Source organism: Netta rufina (genome assembly GCF_964035555.1).
Source record: "Netta rufina genome assembly, chromosome: 3".
NCBI classification, from domain to species: domain Eukaryota; kingdom Metazoa; phylum Chordata; class Aves; order Anseriformes; family Anatidae; genus Netta; species Netta rufina.
Window position 1 is genome coordinate 105,837,531 of NC_140125.1, and position 18,389 is coordinate 105,855,919.

The 18,389-nt window shown below is 56.8% G+C and overlaps 2 protein-coding genes across 2 annotated transcripts; one reads left to right on the forward strand and one right to left on the reverse strand.

Moving 5' to 3' along the window:
- Window positions 1–1,462: 1,462 nt before the first annotated feature.
- KLF11 (KLF transcription factor 11) lies at window positions 1,463–9,699 on the forward strand. Its single transcript, XM_084283334.1, has 4 exons — window positions 1,463–1,571; window positions 3,810–4,064; window positions 5,404–6,355; window positions 8,165–9,699. Exons 1-4 carry the CDS (start codon window positions 1,530–1,532, stop codon window positions 8,509–8,511), a joined length of 1,596 nt encoding a protein of 531 aa, XP_084139460.1. The 5' UTR covers window positions 1,463–1,529; the 3' UTR covers window positions 8,512–9,699.
- Window positions 9,700–11,025: 1,326 nt separating this feature from the next.
- On the reverse strand, window positions 11,026–17,542 carry CYS1 (cystin 1; the record flags this gene model as incomplete). The annotated part of the gene is made up of 3 exons (XM_084284471.1): window positions 11,026–11,721; window positions 14,881–14,933; window positions 17,384–17,542. The coding sequence occupies 3 exons, from the start codon at window positions 17,540–17,542 to the stop codon at window positions 11,613–11,615; spliced, it is 321 nt and encodes a 106-aa protein (XP_084140597.1). The 3' UTR covers window positions 11,026–11,612.
- Window positions 17,543–18,389: the final 847 nt, after the last annotated feature.

The window sequence follows — 18,389 nt, forward strand, 5'->3', positions numbered from 1 at the left end:
GGGCTCTAGGGCAAAAACCCACGTTATGGGGTGCCACACGAGCAGGGAAGGGCGAGTGCTGGGTCCTTACCCCTCTGGTTTTCCTAGCAATGGGGATTCACCATGGGTTTGTCGTGTTTTGGGGCTGGGAAGAGCTGCATGTGCTTCGCCTAGGGCACAGAGGTTGCTCTGGGTAGGAAATCTGGCCGGGATATAGGGCTGCGAGACTGACACGGGTAGGGTTTGCTGCTTGGGGCAGGAGCAGAGCCCGCAGGAAACAGGAGAGCCGCCTTTTGCTCCACTTGGCACAGGGAGAGCCCCAGCTGGAGCCTCGGGCCAGCAGAGCGCCAGGGAATGGGCTTAAATTGCAGAAATTCAGGTTTACACACTCAGAAGGTTGTTTTTTTATATATATATTTTATTGTTATTATTTTATGACTTAGACATGAGTGTTTTGGGGGTTGTGTTTGGGATCCCAAGCTGGGTCCTGCGCTGGGTGCTGCCTGCTCTCCTCTGCGTGGGTTGACGGCCACCACATCCAGCACGAGGATGGATCCCAGGGGTCTGTGAGCTGCAGGAGAGCAGCACGGCACCGTGGCCCTACAGACGACGGCCGTGACCCTACAGAGAGCCCCTGCAGCGATCCCACAGAGCGCTCAGCCTGGCACTGGACCTGCCCCCTTGGGCTTCCCTTCACCTTCCGGGGAATGGAGTTATTATGGCAAGGGAACTTTTTAAAGCTGATCTTTAGATACGGAATATATATATTTACAGGTTTTTATTAAAAATGGAAGTTTTAGGGCCGAACCTCAGTAGCTGTGGCTGTGTGTAGGGTGTGGGGTTCACGGCTGGGAGCCCCAGCCTGATGCTTGTTTTCCGCTGGGCCGCGGGTCTTGGAGCAGTAGCAGCGCTGCGGGGTGTGCGTTTCGCGGTCCCTCAGCTGTTTTGTAACTCGCCGTGTACTTCCCACCGCCCTATTAAATTTTATATGGTCCTTTCTAACCAGCAGCCCTTCATTCAATGGGGCGGGGACGTGGGCTGCACGGGGGAGTGTGCGGAGCTCCGTAGGCCCGTGGGGGCAGCACCTCGGGCTCTTCCCCTTCCCACCAGCGGCTTTTTGGGGTGCCCCCACCCCCAGTGTCCCCAAAACTCCCGCAATTTAGGGCGCCCCCCCCCCACCCCGCTGCCCACGTGCGGCGCTGCACGGAGCTGGCGGGGGTGGCCGCCAGGCCACGCCCCCTCTCAGTGGCCACGCCCCCTCCGCGTCTAGGCCCCGCCCCCGACCTTTCCCCCAGTTTCCCGCTCCTCGCCCCGCCTCCCCCCTCTTCCCCCCCCCACTCCCACGCGGCGCCCCCCCCGCCGCCAGCCCCGCGGCACGCCGCGATCACGCCGCCCGCCGCCTCCCATTGGCCGAGCGCGGGGCGCGCCGCGCGCTGATTGGCCGAGGGCCGCTCCCCGGGGGCGGGGCAGGGGAGGGGCGGGGGCGGGGTGGCCGCGCCGCGCCGTGCCGCCAGCCCGCTCACACCGCCGCCGCCCGCGGGGCCCGCGCCATGCACGGCTCGCCCGGCGCGGGGATGGGCGATGCGGCCCCGGTGAGCGCCCGGCGGGGCACAGGGAGGGGAGGGAGGGGAGCGGAGAGGATGGGAGCGGGGAGCTGGGGTACGGGGGGGGCAGCAGCGGGGGGCAGCGCGGGCACGTGCTCGGCGGGGAGGGGACCGTTAGGCGGGGAGGGGGCGGGGGGGGTCGGGACATGAGGGGATATCGCGACCCTGAGGGGCCGGGGTCGTTATCCTGAGGGGATATCGGGACCTGAGGGGCTGGGGTCGGGACCCTGAGGGGGCTACCGGGCCCCTGAGGGGCTGGGGGCGGTAACCGGAAGGGATATCGCGACCCTGAGGGGATATCGGGGACCCTGAGGGGGTTACCGGGACCCTGAGGAGCTGGGGTCGTTATGCTGAGGGGATATCACGACCCGGAGGGGCTGGGGTCGGGATCCTGAGGAGATGTCGTGATCCTGAGGGGCTGGGGTCGTTATCCTGGGGGGATATCGGCACCCAGAGGGGATATCGTTACCCTGACGGGCTGGGGTCGGGATCCTGAGGCGATATCGGTACCCTGAGGGGATATCGGGGGTCCTGAGGGGATATCGAGACACTGAGGGGCTGGGGTCGTAATCCTGAGGGGATATTGGGGACCTTGAGGGGGCTACGGGGCCCCTGAGGGGCTGGGGTCGGTAACCTGAAGGGATATCGCGACCCTGAGGGGATATCGGGACCCTGAGGGGCCGGGGTCGTAATCCTGAGGGGATATCGCGACCCTGAGGAGATATCGGGGGTCCTGAGGAGATATCGGGACCCTGAGGGGCGGTCTCCGGTGCCGCTGCCCTGAGGGGCGGTTGTGACCGTTACCCTGAGGGGCTGGGGGCGGCTGCGGCCGGTACCCTGAGGGGAGAGGGGCGCTGAGGGGACCCCGAGGGGCCGGGGGCGGCCGGGGCCGGGTCCCTGCAGGGCTTGGAGCCCCTGGGCCCCCCTGGGCGCCCCCCCCGGCCCCTCCCGGAGCCGCCGCCTCGCCCCCGGGCGGAGGAAGTGGCGGCGCCGCGGGGAGCAGGAGCAGGAGCAGGAGCAGCCCCCGCTTCCTGCCGCGGGGTGAGGCGAGGACAGGCGGGCCTGGCAGCGGGCACGGCGCGGCCGCGGGAAGCCCTTGTTTTATGTAATTATTATTTTATTTGGGAGCAGGGGAAGCCGTTCGCCTGAAATGTCGGCTAAAAAAAGTAATGAAATCCTGAAATAAGCGCTGCGCTGGCCCGGCGGTGCCGGCAGCTCGCCTGGCACCTCTTTGACAGGTGATGGGGGCTCACGCCCTGCATCGTGCTCGCCCGCCTTCCACTTGACATTATTTTCCGTGGAGATGTTTGATTTCTTTTCCTGAGCACTCAACCCCTTGGCTTCCTAATTTAGAGAGCCTTAACCCCTCCCTGTCCCTAGCCTTCACGCCCCTGCGCTGGGTGCCTGGTGTTTTAGGTGAGAGCCCTGTGTGGGTGGCTCGCTCGCTGTTTCAGATCCATTTTGTTGGAAACATTTGTGTCTGTAGTGGCAACAGCGTCACGCACACACATCTGTGTCCCCGTGACACCACTCAGCTTGTTACTTGAGTCAGTAACAAAGCTCCTGGCCTCCGGTCCCAAAGTGCTGTCCCCCAAGGAGCAGGGCTCCCTGAAGGGTGTGATAACAACGCAGAGGTTCTTATTTTTTTAATTAAAAGCCCTTTTCAGCAGTGTATGAACACTGCGTAGCAGCATGGGGCTTGAATTTCGCTCTGCGCTGCTGAAGTGTCTTTGCAAAGCGTGGTACCCTGAGCCAGAGATCAGCCCTCAGAGCATCTCACCGCCGGCCTGGAAGCTGCGCTCTCAGTGAGGCAGGACCGAGATTAGTGCTAAATACCAGCAGTCCGTGGGGTCTGGGAGACAGCCCTGCCTCAACGAGGTTGGAAGGAGAATTCTTCTCTTTCTGCTGGTGTGCAGGCGAGGGGTGTGTTTATTCAGAGCGGTGTCATCCAGGAAAGTAGCCCTGGAAACCCAAGCTGCGTGTTACACATATCAATTCCTTTCCTGCAAGTCATTTATTTTATTCTTTTTTGTTTTTTAAAAGAAGAGTAAGGGGGTGGGGAGGCGAGCTGGCGGGGGGAGGGGAAGAGTTGAGCTGCCTGGTAAAAGTCTTGCTGCGGGCCTGGGATCTGTTTCAGATGACCTTCATCGCCAGCAGACAGCGCGGGGGTGGCGGCAGCTTTGTCTGCGGACGCGTCCTAACAGCCGGTAATCCGATTGCCTTTAGGTTGACATTGTGGACATCTACGAGTCCATCCGAGAACGGCAGCGCCACGACAGCGAGAGGTCTTCCTGCGGCACCTTGGAGCAGAATGACATCGAAGCCGTCGAAGCCCTTGTTTGCATGAGCTCCTGGGGGCAAAGATCGCAGAAGGGTGACCTATTAAAGATAAGACCCCTCACGCCCTTCTCGGACTCTGGCGATTTCACAATGCACGCCGAGGCTACTTCTGAGTTACCAAAGGATTATTTGTCCACGCTGGTAAGAGAAACGTGACTGCAGAATAAGTCTGGAGGTTACAGCCCTCTGATGGGAAGGATGCTCACCTTGCTTACGTGTCCCTGCAGGGAATAGCCACAGCTTTCTGCTCTCTCTGGGTAGCAAACGTAGGGATGTGGGCAGGCAGTTTGGGTGCTGGCTGGAAGTTTTGCAGGATCCCACAGCCCTGAGGTGTGCAGGGCCACCCAGAGCAGGGTGCCCAGCACCACGGCCAGGTGGCCTCGGAGGAGACCCCACCGCCTTTCTGGGCAGCCTGGGCGGTGGAAAAACGCGCTTCCTGCCTCTGGGAGGCTTTGCAGTAAGAAAGGCAGAACCAGCTGCGGTGATTCAGCGCTGACTTAGCTGGAAGTGCTTTAGGAAAAAGGCTCCTGACGACATTTGGCTTCGCTCTCGTTGCTCTAAGAGAAAGCACAGGTTCCCATTATGAAACGGGGATTTTAATTAGCTTTATGCTGTGTTTCTACATGCAGCCTGCTGTTTCTCCAGAGCATTGGCCTACTCTGGCTGACTAATGTCAGCTGAATCACTTTTTTTGTTGTTGTTGCAATTTGTGTTGCAATAAACGTAGATAAAAAAAAAAAACAAAACAACAACAGCAAAAAAGGCAACCCTCTGTGCCATCGGGGTTTTAGAAGGCCCTATTTCAGCCGGTAGACTTTTTAGGTCAGAAGAAAGGAGCAGCAGAGGAAAAAAGGCTGAGGTGGCACCGCAGCTGGCTGCTGGGCTGCTCCTCTCTGGCTCCTGGCACTCAGCATTGGAACTGTCTCCTGAGCAGCACAGGAGCCAGGCGTGGGCTGAGTTTTTGGTATTAAAGGAGGAAGGCGAGGTGGTGGCAGCAAGAGCCCAGAGGGAAAGGAGTAGGTGAGGGGAGAGAGCAGTCTGTGTGTGTTTATCCTACTGCCCTGCCAGCTGGTGGGGGATTATTATTAAAAGACTGGGGCCTTGCTGGAAGGTAGCAGTTTAAACAGTACGGGATTGCTGTCACTGCTCTGCTTGCTGCGAACAGCAGAGCCCTCGTAGCCTCTTACAGCTGCTCCTGCTGCTGAGGAGGAGAAAGCAGAGGGTTTTTGTAAGGCAGCGAGGAGACGTGGAACAGTCATACACAGCTTTACAGCCTGCCTCATTGCATTCCTGTTATTAGACTGCTTTTACGCCTGTTCCCAGTGGCCATCAGGTGAAGCAACGCACGCTTTAACTGCTTTCCCCAGCAAGCAGGCTCTGACATTCTGGGGAGGGGGCCAAATTTTCTTTTTGCTTTAAAAACCGTAGCAAACCGCGCTGTGAAGCTGCAGCGTTGTGTAACGGCGCTCTCTTTGTGCAGTGCATGACCCCGCCGCACAGCCCGGACTTCGTGGAGATGTCGGCCGCGATGCTCCTCTCCTCGCAGCTCACTTACTCCAAGCCGAGGACTGTCATGGCAAACACGGCCTCCTGCTCGCTCACCTCCACCACCGCCGCGTCCCCCGTGAGCAAACCGTCACTGATAAGCGTGGAGAGCCGCGGGGCCGAGCCCTCCACACCGCAGCCGTGCCGGGCCATGGCCACGAGCGTGATCCGCCACACGGGCGACAGCTCGGCTTGCCTCCGCCTCCCCGCCCCGCACGAGAAGGCGGCCGAGTGGTGCGGGGCGGCCGAGCGAAGACATTGCAGGGCGCCCCAGGACGCGTGCGCTGCCGCCGACGTCCTCGGCAAAACCTCCCCGGAGCATCCGCCCCACGCGCGTGACCGCGACGACCCCGCCACCGATAAAGGGCAGCTTCCAGCCCGCCCCGCTTCGCCGCAGCCCCACGTGGCAAAGAACTGTGACAGGGACTTGCAGAAAAGAGCCACCCCGGTGCCGCCCGTCCCCGTGTCGAGCCCCCAGGTTGTGTGTCAGATCTCCGTCCCCTTGAGCAGACAGAGCAGCATGATCAACGCCTACGTCAAGCCTCCCGCTCCGGCGGTCTCGACTCCGATGAAACCCATCCTCCCGCAGACGGCCCCGCTTTCCCAGCCCGTGCTCATGGGACCTTCCGTGCCTCAGGGGACCGTCATGTTGGTTCTCCCCCAGCCTGCCGTCCCGCAGGCACCGCCGTGCCCGCAAACGGTCGTGACGGTGGGGAGCACCAAGTTACTGCCCCTTGCTCCAGCCCCCGTGTTCATCGCTTCCGGGCAAAGCTGCACCCCCCAGATGGACTTTTCTAGGCGGAGGAACTACGTTTGCAACTTCCCGGGCTGCAAGAAAACCTATTTCAAGAGTTCCCACCTCAAAGCCCACCTCCGCACCCACACGGGTGCGTACTGGGGGGATGAGCCCTGCCTTCGGGGTGCCGAAGTGCGCGGCTCCTCCGGGAGGGGTGGGAAGGGGAAGGGGCAGGTGATCGGGGATCTTGTGCTCCTCTCGGAGAAGAGAAGAATGCTCGTTCTTCATGGGCGGGCAAAACAAGCCAGACTTTGTTCGGAGACCTCGGCTGACCCCGTAGCATTAGCTGGCTTTCGCGGGCTGTAGTTGGAGCGAAGCGCAGCCCGCTGCGTGCGTGTGTGGATCGGGGTGGATCTCTGCCACCTGGACTAGGCTGAAGGGGATTGTGCAAGCTTTTGTTTTGAGCGTGGAGGGATCTCCCAGCTGCAGCGCAGGTGGTTGCCGTTCAGTTTTGTAAAGTAAAAGGAAAGAGAGAAAGTCAAATGCTGCACGTTTTCCTAGAGCTTTGCCTAGGCTAAAGGGGTGTGCGTTAAGGTTTTGGGCTACAGTGCTGGGAAGCAGCGCTGCTGCAGGAATCTAACTGTTCTCACTTACTTCCAGAACTCCCTTTGTGTAAGTAAATGGAAGTTAATTACAATTAGTAAGCGCTAATTTGCTCCGTAACACCTAGTTAGCGTGGAGGCAGTATAAATGTATTTCACTTACCCTTTTTCTAGCTCAGAGCTTCTATTACAACTAACTTCTGAGCTCTTGGAAGGGACTATTTTTGGTGTTGAAGGCCTAGGATAGCAGATTATTGGTATAGACCAGCTCATTTAAACATTTGCCTAGTTTTTTTCCTTGCCTTACTTCCCCCACCCTCTGGTTTATTAGAAGGCAGCTTCCATGGCAAGGCTTCCCAGCAGTTCGCCAGCTTGTCCGGACAGTTCCTCTGGGAAAAGAGCTTAAACTCTGTGTGAAGCCGATAATCCGTGTAAAGCAGAGCTCGGCTGCTTCAGTGCGGGTTTGAGGGAAGCGCTGCAGGCTGCTGAGTGAACCTGGCGCTGCGGGACAGCCACGGGCTGGCAGCGGGTGTCTGCTGAGCATTGCTGATCTGCAGGGAAGCCAGCCTGCTGCACGGCACCAGTGGGCAGAGCAGCTTCAGCTTGCTCCTGCTTCATCCCGCTCGTTCAGCTGCCACCACGCTCACCCAGTGCAGAGCTTCACCCCTGCAATGAGGACAGAGCTGCTGCGGTGCGTCCTTTCCTCCGGCCTTCTTGTTCTGCTCCAAAGGGATGCCGTAAATCTGGTCACGCGGTAGATGTTTATCTGGAGCTCTGCGGGTCACGTTGGTTGGGACGGTTCCGATGTTAAGCAGGCACCGAGGTGACGCTGAAAGCCTGCCTGGCTGCTTTCAGTGCTGGCAGCCAGAAATGCCAGCGGTGTCTGGGCACGCAGGCGTGTAGGGTGTTCCTTGGTACCCCACGGGGGTATGCGGTGCTGGAGCACCTCAGCGGGTCTGGGAGGTTGGATTCCAGGTTCCTTCTTGCCCACAATATTTGCTGATGCCGTGTAGTGGCCACGTAGGAGGGACGGGCTCAGAGGGATTTGCTTCTGGTTCAGTCGATAGATAATGTTGCTTTGTGAAGAATCACTTTTCTTTAAACTGGGTTTTGGACAATTAAAAAAATAGGCTTGATTAAAGATCATTAGAATAGAGGTGAGGAAATAAAAATCATCGGTCTTGTTTCTGCTTATCTCTGAAACTGGAATTAAGCTTCCACTTCAGCAAATGGTGACTTCATGCATGAGCAGTTCAGGGAAAAAGATCAGATTTTTTTTTAGGCTAGAACTTATAAGTTAGTTCTTCGATGAAATGGAGCATAATGACAACAAGTTGTGTTTCTTTCGTGTCCTGCAGGAGAAAAGCCTTTCAGCTGCAACTGGGAAGGCTGCGACAAGAAGTTTGCCCGCTCGGACGAACTGTCCCGCCACCGCCGAACTCACACGGGGGAGAAGAAGTTCGCCTGCCCCGTGTGCGAGCGCCGCTTCATGCGCAGCGACCACCTGACGAAGCACACCCGCCGCCACATGACCACGAAGAAGGTGCCCAGCTGGCAGACAGAGGTTGGCAAACTGAACAGAATCGCCACGGTGGAGAAACCCAAAAGCAGCGGCAGCAGCAGCGCTCTCGGTATGCTCATCCCCGTGCCGCCAGCTGTCTGCCAGGGCGAGGCTGGGAGCGCGCCTCCTCCTCCAGCTTCCTGAAAGTCGGGAAGGGCTCTGCTGGCTGCGAGAGAACTGCCAGCGCAACCCTCCTCCCCCAGCGTGTCTGTGCACACTTCAGCTTCCTTCTTTTTAGGTCCTCGGTTATTAATGCGATGTGAGAAATCTGGCCTGTCTTTCCTCATCCCTTCCCTACGTGTTGTTTCTTTTTCCATTTTGGGGCAAATGCAATCACCAGCACTTCAGGAAAGCAGAACTCTTTTTGAAATGATTTCGGCAATAGGTTCAAAAAGTCACTTGTAATGCTTGCTGTTAATATTCCGATGGACAGTGAAACAGGGTGATTTTTAATTTTTATACTAGTGTTTTCTATACCAAATATATTTTGTATTTATTCATTTTGGTCTTGGTATGCAGGCAATTACTTGGCCTGCATTAGTAGGGGTGTGCAGGATGAGACCCAGGGCTTTGGGAACTTTTTCAGGTAGCCTAAAGAAACGCATTCAGAGCATTCTGTGAACGCATAACGTTTCAAAACTCAGTGTTTGGGGTTTTAACGCTTTGGGATCCCGATCCTGCAGCGGGCTGGTGCTGTTACACCCTCCTTGTGCAGGTGGCACCGGAGGTTTGAGATTTTGAGATCTGTGTGTGGCATTGTTTCAAAACACAACAGAAGCAGAATAAAAGCCTTGAGGATTCCAACCTCAGCCAAGCTCGTACCCTTTGTGAGTGGGGGGTGCTGTGATTTCTGGTAAAGCCCGAGGTGCCGGGCATTCCCAGGTCCACGTTCCACCTCAGCAAAGTTTGGAGGAGCCAGGCTGTTCTGCTGGAGCTGCTCCAGGGGAGGTACGAATACTGCTGAGCAGCCTTGACACTAAAAATGATCCTTTTGGTCCCATTAATCCAGCATATCAAAATCTACTGAAAACATGCAAAAAGGGCAAGATAACCTGTGAATAATTCGCTGGGTCTCGGGCTTTTTTTTTTTTTGAACACAGGAGAAATGAGAAATTAAGTTTTTTATGTCTTGTGGATGCTTATGCACCTTATAGGAAACTCTTCCAGGCTTTCATTTACCCGTATCGAAGCACCAGAGGAAATACTAATCATGTCTTAACTTAAAAAACCAGCCACCGTGTCATCCCGATGATGCTCTCTATGTGGCCTTATACTCCCCCCTGTACTTTGTATGAAATCACCCTTTTCTATTAAATGAAATACTCTCCCCGCTGCATGGATTTTCTTTTACACCAGCTGCAAATGTGACCGGGGAGGGAAATCTCTGTTCTTACCTGTAAGCGTAGGGCTGGAGCCTGTGCTGGGTGCTCTGGAGCTCTGTGCCTCACCTAAAAACATCCACGCCCTGCTCTCGCCGCGCCGCAATCCCCCTGGCTGGCCTACGTGCCGCGCAGCGTGTGCACGTGCAGGCCTGCTTTGTGCTCCCCGGGGCTCGGCCCAAAATGTGCTCGGGCACACTGAATGCCTGCAGTGTTACCCTTTCGGGGGCAGCGTCCCCTTTGCCACGTTAACGTGGTGAAAAATGAAAGATTTCGGCTCTTTTTTTTTGCTCTGAAGTTCCCTAGAACAAGAGGTTTGATTTTTTGATGCTGCTTTAGCATGCTTATAAAGGGGGAGGACTGTCCTGTCTCAATCTGATAGCCAATTCAGTACTTTGTGTGCGGCTTTTTTCTTTGTTTGCTTTTTTTCCCCCCAAACCAACCCTTTTTGGTGTCCGCCTGAGCAAACTGGCTTGGGAACTCCCTCCATAATTTAACACAAGGTTGTGTTAGGTTGTTGCATCACGGGGAGGACCCGATGGGCTGACCCTACGAAATTTCCTGGCGGGTGTGGGAACACAAAGGCGGCTCTTCCTCCTGCAGATGTGTGCGGAGGGGTGGCTGGGCATTATTGTATGTATCTTTTTTAAATTCCTATTTAAAAAACTATGTAATATGACCACTTTTAAATCATAAAAAAGTGAAATTTCAGGTTTCCTATAAACATATGTTCCAGAACTGTGTAAAGACATCCAATTTAGGATATATATCCAGGCCAGGGGAAGACTTCAGGGCTTCACTGCTTCACTTGCCCTCAAGCGCAGCCTTTTTTTATTTTTGTAATTGTTTACATTCGTAAGCGCCTCCGGCTGCCTCCCAGGTTAGGGCAGCGTTTATTTCTGGCCGCTACGTTTTGAGATGGCAGCGGCGTGGGAACAGGAGGGGGCACGGAAGGGAACGGGAGGTGAGAGGAGGCGAGGCGCTGCTGCCGGCGCTGTCCCAGCTGCTGGCTGCGGCCGTGAAAAGGCAAACACAGGTGAAAAACAGCAAATGGTGACTCAAAAAGTGGCACCACCGACTGGAGACGTTTTCTGAACGGCTTATTTGCCTTTATTGAGAGTTATGCAGAGTACAGATCCGCTTCTTTCCCTTACACAGATTTCAGGAACGACAAAGAAGCCGAAATACAGCTGCGCCCTGCTGTTTCCCCTTGCGCTTGCACACGCTTTGTGCAGATTTCATCTGGCACCTTTTACGGTTCAGCTGAAGGCAGAAATAAGGCACTTTTCTACTCCTGATAATAAGCAGCTACTCATAGCACATTAAGATGCAGGCAAAACAGAGGCAGAAACCCTAAAATACCAGGCTTCCCTGTCAGGGAGCGCTGAAAACACGATTTTCCGTGGCGATCCAGCCTTTCTGATTCAGCTAATGATAAATTGTAGTGATTTTTCTTCTAGACCAGCTACGGAGGAGAAGAAACGCACGGGCAGGCCAGGAGCGATGGCTGAGAACGGGTGGCAACGAGCTGCTCTGCAAGGCCCTCTCTAAGCAGATGGCCACGGTGAGGTGGCCCTGGGGACATGTCTCCTGCTGGGACTGGGGGGAAAGCCCTTGTGCTGCGGGTACAGCACCTGCATCGCCAGGACAACAAAAAAATAAGGTTTTCCTTCAAAGCACCATCTCAGCAGAGCTCTAGTACGCCTTCGTTGGGAAATACGGTTTTCTTCAGGTCATCCTCCGTGCCTCCGGAGCAGTCGCACTGCCTCTTGCCCATCCTCTCCTTCCTCCTCCTCTTCCTCCTCCTCCTCCTCCTCCTCCTGGCTGTGGCCTGTCGGCAGCAGCTTCCTGCCCCCCGCTTTATGCTCAGCGGCCGTACTCCCGCTCGATGCTGGCCATCAGCTCCTCCTCCGCGCAGTCGTAGGACACGGCCGGGCGCCCCGCCGGCTGCTTGCTGCTCCCTCCCGGGCACCTGCTGGCAAAGGGCAGGAGTTACTGCGGGCATGAGGGGGAGCCCAGCTGCGAAGACACAAAAAGGCACTGATTTCATCTTGTGAATAGAACAGTCGCGACGCAAGTGGCTCGCTGAGACAGAGATACGCATCAGATTTCCAGCTCTGGCTGATGTTTGCTATTACTTGGCACCTATTTCAGCCGGTGAGTTCATGAAAGTGAAGCCCTCGCAATGCTGCGCCTCACACTCCCGTAACCCTATAACCCTCTGGTGAATTATGGCCAGCTAAAGCTCGCCATAACCTTTACACCAGTTCCTAGCCTCGAGGCTTTCTGCAGAAAGGTGTTTGGACTATTTTCTGTTTATTTATTTCAGGATTTGCCTACCCTCTGGCTTCCACCCCTTTCGATAGGGCTGGACATTACCTGTAGGAACAGCTTGCGTTTCCCCAGGTCTGGTATTTTGCACTTCTGCTTTGGAGATGTGTAAGATAAAAGGTTAAAAGGTGGTTTTGTTTGTCCGGGCTCTCACGGGCCTGAACAAACCCCTCCCCAGGTTTGGTCTCTGTGTGTGGGCTCTGCTGGGCCCACAATTCACTTGGAGGAGCTTGGGTATTAACACGTCTTCACAGACCTGCAGCTCGGTGCGTTCACTTTGTGCCCTCCAGGAACAGGTAAGTGAGAAATAAATGGTTTTGTAGGGCAGTCAGTTGGTTACTAAAATGAGGTTTTCATATCCGATGGCATGGCTCTAGCTCTAGCACCGTTAGCATCTACGGCTTACCATGTGTCTAAGGATGAGCTCCATCTCATCCTTGGCCTTGGATGAATTTGTCTCAGCATCCCTTGGGGAAAAAAACTGAGAACCCTGGTTATGGGATGAGAGCTGCCCCAAAGCAGGTAAGTGTGGAATGAGAATTGAAGGAAAATGCTCTGAATTGAAGGAAAATGCCCTGAACTGAAGGAAAATGCCCTGAAATGCTTTTCCAAGGAACCTTTCTCATATCTGGGAGTTGGTTTCACAAACCCGCAGCCATCTTTGGTAGCCAGGAGCGGTTCTCCTTGGGCACAGGCGTGTCTGTAATGTTTCCGAAGCAGGCACTTGCCCGTTGGAGCAAGCTGCACGGAGGCAGCTGCACCTTTTAAGACAAAAAGCCCAGCTGGCCCAGCCTGGCAGTGCTCGTGCCGTGCCCCGTGCATGTCAGGAATAGTTTGATGTTCTCCCGGGAGCCACCTGGCCCCCAGCTGGCATGGCAGCCGCATCATGTGGGCCTTGGGCTACGGACATTGCACCCTGCCCTCGGCTGCAGCTTCTCCTGGCAGCTCCCGAGGAGGATTTAGCCAGCGGGCTCTGCTGCGCCTTCCTTTTCTTCCTTTCTCTTCTCCTGAAGGGCTGTGAGCGCTCTGGTTTCTGCTGCAGCAGCAAATAAGGGCGGAAAGCTGGCAGCCAGTGCCCACGAGCCAGCAGCTGCAAAGCGAATTCCTTTGAATTTGAAAGAATCGGGAAAAGGAAATGGAGCAATCCGACTTAAACACCCAGCTGGCACCTGATTTATTGATATAAACCCTGCGCCAGGACAGTCCAACTAATTTCACGTTACACGGTAGGTCGGGTCGGAGGCAGAGCTCTTGGCAGCTCGTTCGTGGACCCACAGAAGAGCCATTGTTTCTCCTAACGACTGCTAATTCCTCGCTGTTAATTATTCTTCATCCCCTGGCCTGGCTGGTGACCCCCAGGCACCAGAGGAAGTCTCCAGGTAAAATTCAAGCTGGGTGAAACATAAATGTGTGTTTTTAAGAAGGCAAAAGCAAAGCCCACTGCCACGCAGGCCCCGGAACCCAGCGGGATGAAGGGGGCAGCATTCACTTCACGAGCAGGGCCGTGCCCAAGTTCCTTCTCTCTGCTATTGTGGCAAATCTATCTGTCATTTAATTTGGAAAAACGGCAGTACGTCTGAAAAAGAGTGGCTCCATCTGCTTCAAAAGAGAAACTTCTCCGCCCTGAGGACAGCAGTGTAGGCCTCAGCCTGGTTGTCAGGGCCTGGCCACACGGAGGCCTGAGCGTGGCTCCAAGCCAGAGCATGGGCAAGGGACTTCACGAGGCCCTCCCAGCCCCATCCTTCATCTCACGGGCTTGTTAAACAAAGTCTGGATTTGATTTCGGGAGCCCCAGCACACCCTGCATCTCTGGGAGTGTCTTCAGAGAGGGCTAAGGCAGGAGGGACGCCACCACGTCGAGGCGCTGCCTGCTGAACCCAGCCGAGGGCTCTGAGACTTCCTGGCTCAGAAAACAGCAGGCCAGGACGCCGAGGGAAAAATTATTCAAGATCTGGCTGTTTTGGGGCAGGGAGAGAGATGAGATTTAGCAGTGCCAGGAGAAGAGCCTGGTGGGACAGCAAAGGAAAACAGGCCAAGGCAACCCATCAGGATGTCTCTGGGTATCTGAGGGCTAAAAAGTTATTAACAGCTTGGAGGGAGTTAAAAAAGCAGCAGTAAGGATGATTTTAGAGGCCAAAGCAAAGCATTTAAGGCAAGAGGAAAGCAAGACGTGTGCTCCTGTCCAGAACTGGGAAGGCCCAGAGCCACAGGATGGCCATGGCTGAAGGGACCTACAGAGGTCAGCCAAGTTAATCAAGTCAGCCCCAGTGCTATGCCTGGAAATGAGGTGGGATGAATCCAGGCCACGGGTTTTTATCATTCTGCTGAGGACGGGCAAGTCCAGGATTAATCATTACAACGCCTTCTGCAAGACCTCGTGGCGGGGAAATGGGTCAAAGCCACGGCTGGGCAACTCTGCTCGTGACACGGGGCTTGGGAGCAATTAGAAAATCATTGTAACAATCCTGGGCCATGTCATCCGACCTGTGCACTGCCATGCTTAATGGGGTCCCACGTGAATTTTTGCAGTCCGTGCCCACTCCCAGCACCCACCACGGGTGCCTGCTCTCCTGGCCGTGGTTCTGCAGAGTCTCCTTGTCTCCTTTTTGCTCCCCACTCAACATTTATTTCTTTAATTGGTTGTGCAGGAATTCCTCCAGCAAGGGAAGGGAAGGGAAGGGAAGGGAAGGGAAGGGAAGGGAAGGGAAGGGAAGGGAAGGGAAGGGAAGGGAAGGGAAGGGAAGGGAAGGGAAGGGAAGGGAAGGGAAGGGAAGGGAAGGGAAGGGAAGGGAAGGGAACTCACTCATTGCTGACGTTGTTGTTCTCTGTGTCGGGCGGGCTTCCAGGTAACACAGCCTTGAAGAGAACAAACATCAGGTATCTCAGTGGCAACATCTGGGAGCTGTGTTCAGCTCTAGGGGGCTGTGTTTGCACCCCAAACAACCTCTGTGAAGATGACGGAGGTGCAAGAGCATCCCTATAGTAGCAACAGTCCTGCCAGCTCTCCTTCAGCTTTCTGGGCACCCAGCTGGCTGCCGAAGCCACCATGTCTTACATGCCAGGCACAGCCCCAAAGCCAGGATTTGGGGCCTGGAAACAGCTCCTGGGGCTGGCTGCACGAGCTGATGGCCAGCAAAGAGTTCCCTTCTGGTCACAGAGCATCACCTCCCAGCAGCCTCCCACTGCCAACAAAATGTTCCACATCCTGGAGCATGCCTCATCCTCCTCATCCTCATCCTCCTCCTTGTCCCCACCAGGATGCTGCTGCCCCAAATCATGGGTTTCAGCCCTTCCCACCATGGGACCCCTCCTTCCCACACTGCGGGTGGGTTTGGCTCACGCTCGGCTGCCTTTTTCCCCCCCCTTTTTTTGGCTGACTGCTGCACGTTACGAGCCGTACGTGTCATGTGGGTGGAAGGCAGAATTAATTACTCATCGGGACAGAGCGGCAAGATCTGCTTCCCTCTGCAAAACCCGCTCCCACCTTCTCCCCGGGATCCGTCAGCACCGAGGCTTCTTTCCCAGGAAAGTGGGAGCATCAAAAGCAGCCCGCTGGCCCTGCTGGCACGGCAGGCAGCACCCTCCAGCGACATGAGAAATGCTGTGGGTGGCCAAGCAGCACCTCGGGAACAAAATCCAGGGGAAATGGGTACAGGAGGGAAAGGACGGGCCCCTCTCTGCTCCATCCTCTGGCTGGGAACGCGTGCACGGTGCTCGGTTTGGGTCAGGGGTGGTGCCGGGATCAAAGTGACCCGTGCAATGTCTGGGCTCAGGGGGGGACATGCTTTTTGGCCATGAATAAAAGCAGGAAGGAAAGGCAGAGATAAATTGCGAGATTTGGGCGATCAGATTTCTGCGGCCGGAGGCCTGGTTTGGCGAGGGCAGGAAACCGCGTCTGCCGTCGGCTGGGGGCGTCCGGCAGCAGGGTGATGCACCGAGGGGTGGAAAACGCCTGGTTTGGGCTGAAAAACCCAGCTTTTGGGACTTAGCCAGGGCTTTGGAGACGTGCTGCACCCCAGCAGAAGATGGTTAAGGCAGGCTCTGCCTGTGTCACTGCAGCACCGCGGCTGGGCGGTGGACTGCTGCCCTCCCCTCCTCACCCCACATCTCCTCCTGCCCCCCAGCTCACAAACCTCCCCGTGGGAAGGGTGGGACGGCGGCTTGCACAACACCCTAAATCCTAACCAAATCCTAACTAAATCCTAACTAAATCCTAACCCGCATCCTGCGAGCTGGCACGGAGCCCGTGGGGCTGCTGCCCGGGAGGGACCACGGCCACCTCGGCGCAGGTAGGAGCCCAGCTCTGCCCTGCAAACCTCCCTCTGATAGTACGAGCTCTCTCCTTTTGTCGTTCCCAAAACTTCCTTTCTTTCAGTTTTGTTTTGTTTTGTTTTGTTTTTTCCTTTAAGACTCGCATAAAACTGCTTTTTGTGCTCGCCGAGCCTCCCGCTCGCTGACTGCGTTTGCGTGCAAATCGTCGCCGTGCCACGGGCATGCGGTTTGGTCATAGAAAAAAAGCAAAACGACTGAAAGTATCGCACCCCAAATACTTATTTCTGTCAGTAAATCATGGAATCATACGATCTTTTTAGGTTGGAACAGACCCTAAAGACCAGCAAGCCCAGCACTGCCAGTCCCACCACTACACCACGTCCCTAAGCCCCGTTCGCCCCTCTCAGGACCCCCAGAGACGCTGCTGCAGTGGGAACGTTTCACCCACGCCTTGGGGCTGGCGGTGCCCCTGCTCGGGGTTTTTTTTTCCTTACAACCAGGACGCAGCTCCCACAACAGCAACTTCCAGCGAAGACGAACGATGCCAGCAATTTTTGGCCCCAGCACCAGCTGTAGGAACGCGGGGCACCCCGAATCGCAGGGGACCCACACGGATGGTGGAGCCCAGCTGCACACGGGGCCACCCCAAAACCAGACCCTGTGTCTGACAGCGTTGCCCAAACCATTCTTAATCCCTGTGGGTCCCTTCCAGCTCGGACACTTCACGATTTCTGAACCCCGCGGTGATTTCTGAGCAAGGGGAAAGAAAACAAATCTCTGCTTTTCCCCTCCCCGGAGGAAAATCCAGGAAACGGAGCAGTTCCTGAACCAGCTGCAGCGGCCGGGAACCATTTGGGGCCGGTTCCCTTTGGGGTAATGGAAACCCTATTGATTTTGGGGGGCTTCCCGAGGAAACAACGGGGACGAGGAGCAACTCGGGGTAACACCGAGCCCCCAAGGGGGGCTGCGACCACCCTTGGGCTTTGGGAGGGGACAGGATTTGGGGTCGCTGAGGGTCCCGGGGGGGCACTTACCTCCCTCGGGGGGCTGCCGGGGGTGGGCAGCGCCGCCGCCCCCTCGCCCCCCGCCGCCGCCTCCGCCGGGCTCGGGGTCGCCCCCGGCCCTCGGGGGTCGCCTCCGCCGCCTCCCCCCGTGGCCACCGGGCCCCGGCGGCGGCTGCTGCCGCTTCCCATGGGCTCGGGGAGCGGAGCCGGGGCCGGCTGAAGGCTGGGGCCGGCCTCCGGGGCAGGCGGAGGGGGGCGAGGGGGCGGTCAAGAGGCGAGGGGGGAGCGGCGCCGGGCGGGGAAGGAGCCCCCGGGGAGGCCGGGAGGAGGGGGAGAGAATGGGGAAAACGGGGGAAGGGGGGATATGGGGGAGCCTTGCTGTCTTTTCTGCCCTCTCTCCGCTTTCCCTAGGGTCGTCCCTATTCGGGGAGGGTCCCCGGAGGCTGCCACAGCCCCGAGAGCAGCCACGGGTTGGGATCAGCCCTTCCGTGGGGTGTCCCCCAAAGCCTCCCCAAACTGGGGGAGCCAGGAGGGCGACGCATTTACGGATCACTCGCAGCCCCTGCGAGATCCCCAGCCACAACAGGGGACCCTCGGGGGGTTTTTGGAAACTCAGGGTGCCCAGCACCACGTCCAGGGCTGGTGACATGCCCCAGGTGACAGAGGGGATGCTCTGGGCACGGTCCCGAGCGGTGGCACTGCCTTCAGGCCCTGGCCACCAGCAGAGCTCCCGGCTCCCTGCAGGCCTGGAGCCTCCTGGAAAGTTTCCTGGCGGCCCCGATGGAAAAAAAAATTCCCAGCCTGCGGGCAGCCCCTCGGATCCGCCTGGGCTGACGCCGCCTGCGCACAGCCTGCGTCCCACGGCGAGCTGAGCCTGTCGGGTTTGGGAGCAGCTGGGGACAGGGAGTGTTGGGGCAGCGGCGACCCAAAATGCTGCCAGGGTTTATCCAGGAGACAGGGAGATGTTTCCCTGCTGCAAAGTCTGCTGGGGACTAAAGTGAAGATTTTCAGAAAGTTAAAAGCCTGGTAAACCCAT